Source organism: Wasmannia auropunctata, unplaced genomic scaffold (assembly GCF_000956235.1).
Source record: "Wasmannia auropunctata unplaced genomic scaffold, wasmannia.A_1.0 LD318491.1, whole genome shotgun sequence".
NCBI classification, from domain to species: Eukaryota; Metazoa; Arthropoda; class Insecta; order Hymenoptera; family Formicidae; genus Wasmannia; species Wasmannia auropunctata.
In genome coordinates this window covers 1-2121 of record NW_012044399.1, presented here as the reverse complement: position 1 = coordinate 2121, position 2121 = coordinate 1, and the positions used below count along the sequence as shown (strand labels likewise).

At 25.3% G+C, this 2121-nt stretch overlaps 1 protein-coding gene across 1 annotated transcript; it reads left to right on the top strand.

Moving 5' to 3' along the window:
- The first annotated feature begins 56 nt into the window (after positions 1-56).
- Positions 57-1458, top strand: LOC105460636 (odorant receptor 49a-like). Its single transcript, XM_011707130.1, has 5 exons — positions 57-122; positions 188-278; positions 819-964; positions 1151-1283; positions 1374-1458. The coding sequence occupies exons 2-5, from the start codon at positions 201-203 to the stop codon at positions 1422-1424; spliced, it is 408 nt and encodes a 135-aa protein (XP_011705432.1). The 5' UTR covers positions 57-122; positions 188-200; the 3' UTR covers positions 1425-1458.
- Positions 1459-2121: the final 663 nt, after the last annotated feature.

Sequence of the window (2121 nt, the reverse complement as noted above, 5' to 3'; positions counted from 1 at the left end):
AGTTATCGTATCGAGCATGCAGTAAACATCAATATTTTACAAAATTTTACAATAAAAAATAAGATTTTCATCCGAACCGAGGGCATAACATGTGCCGTAGACATTCATCTTCAAGCTATAAAGTTTGTATCTACGCCAATAATATTCGTATTAATATATGTTAATAATATTTTTACTATTTTTAAAGATTGTCCAAGCATATGATGTCTACAATCGAAACAATGGTTTTTTTTTTCACGGGATGTGTAATAGCTTGTTTTAGCTTGAATCTGTTTCAAGTAAGTTTCTGGTTTTGTATAACAATTTGTAAGAGTTGCATCAAAATTACGTGTAATAATTTTATAAATACATATCTAAAGAATTGACAAATCAATGCTATACAAATCTTAAATAAAAGCCAATAAATGATAACAGTGTATATGTTGATAAATACCATGAGAAGAAAAATAATGTGAAAAAGTCGAATACATACTCTATCATAAAACATAATAATGTTGTAAATACATATCTAACATTATATGTATATCATTTATACAAATAACAGTATATCATTTATAAAAATTAGCAGATTTTTCATTACTAAATTTAATAACGATTATTGTAAAAATTTACGTAATCTAGAAACAACACTCGTTTATGTTAAACATATCGGCATTTTCGTATTTAGCCAACAGTTTATAATAATTATCATTTGTACATAAATTACAGTTTTAGGACGTAAGGATGAGCAAAATTTGTGCATTATTCATTGAAAATTATTTATTAATAGAAGGTATATATGTAGGAGATTGATAATATCCGTGAAATTTGTTTTTTAGCTTTTCCAGACAGTATCATCCGAAAATAATATCATCCCATTTGTATTGCCATTTATATATGCGACTGTAAGCATCACATATATGTTTCTAGCCAACTATATTGGGCAGCTTATAATTGACCACAATAATGACATATTCGTTACTGCGTAAGAGAAATATTCTTATACGAGAATATGCGCAAACTTTTTTTTCAGCAGTCACAACAAGACAGCGGTTAGATAGATATAGGAATTAATCTGTAGTATCTTTAAATCAGTGTGCTGAAATTAAATAATAAAAAATTCCTGTCTTCGATTAGCAATTTGCTGTCTATCTATGTATATTCATTTCAGGTACAACGTCCAATGGTATAGAACTCCTTTACATATACAAAGAATGATAATATTCTTATTACAAAGAAGAGCCAAGGAATTTTCTTTAAATATCGGTGGATTATATGATGCATCCATGGAGTGTTTTGCTACGGTAATATCTTATAGAATATTTCAGAATAGTACTCGCTTATATATAAAGAATAAAAGAAGATGTTTATATTTAATATGTTATTATTTGCAGCTAGTAAAACTCTCCGTATCTTATTTCACTGTTATATATTCTACACGATGACAAAACACATTAATTTATCATAATAATAAAAATATAGTTAAAAAATAGAAGGTAATTATGGTTAGAAAATAAATAGATATATTTTTTAAACATACAGCGTAGATAGATATTTTCCTGCTAAAAAAGGTAATTAAAAATTTAATCAAATTAAAATAGTAATGGAAATTTTTGCAATGTATTGAAATCAGTTATACTAATTATAGGTTAAACATAAACAGAACATATTTAAATATTTTAATTAATCTAATGTAAAATTCTTCCCACGCGTAAGTTGTTACTAATACATTAAATAATATTCTTAATTAATGTTATTTCATATTAACATTTACGCACATTTAAGATGAGAGATTTTATTAATAAATTGCAAATATACTAAATATACTAAAATATTAAAAAATAAAAAGGAAAAATCATTTTGGAACAGTAATGATAATGATGGTACAGTAATACTAATATAGATAATAAGATTGCTGACATTCAGCTAACTTAGGTAGCTTTTTAACTACTGCTCATGTCAGTAATTAAAAGTATTTATCTCTAAAAATATTAATCAACAATCGTTTAAAAAATTAATAGTTTCATGTTATGTATTGATCAAATTATTTTTAAGTTATATAAATAAGCTTTACCAAGTAGATTCACTATTGGAAAAATAGAACTTATAAGATGTATATCCTTCTCAGATCGGAAGAGCACA

Excerpts from the sequence above, each read along its gene's own strand:
- LOC105460636 (XM_011707130.1), top strand. The coding sequence starts at position 201 with ATGATGTCTACAATCGAAACAATGGTTTTTTTTTTCACGGGATGTGTA. Across the intron at positions 965-1,150 it reads AATGACATATTCGTTACTGC|GTACAACGTCCAATGGTATA; the intron begins GTAAGAGAAATA and ends TATTCATTTCAG. Across the intron at positions 1,284-1,373 it reads CCATGGAGTGTTTTGCTACG|CTAGTAAAACTCTCCGTATC; the intron begins GTAATATCTTAT and ends TATTATTTGCAG.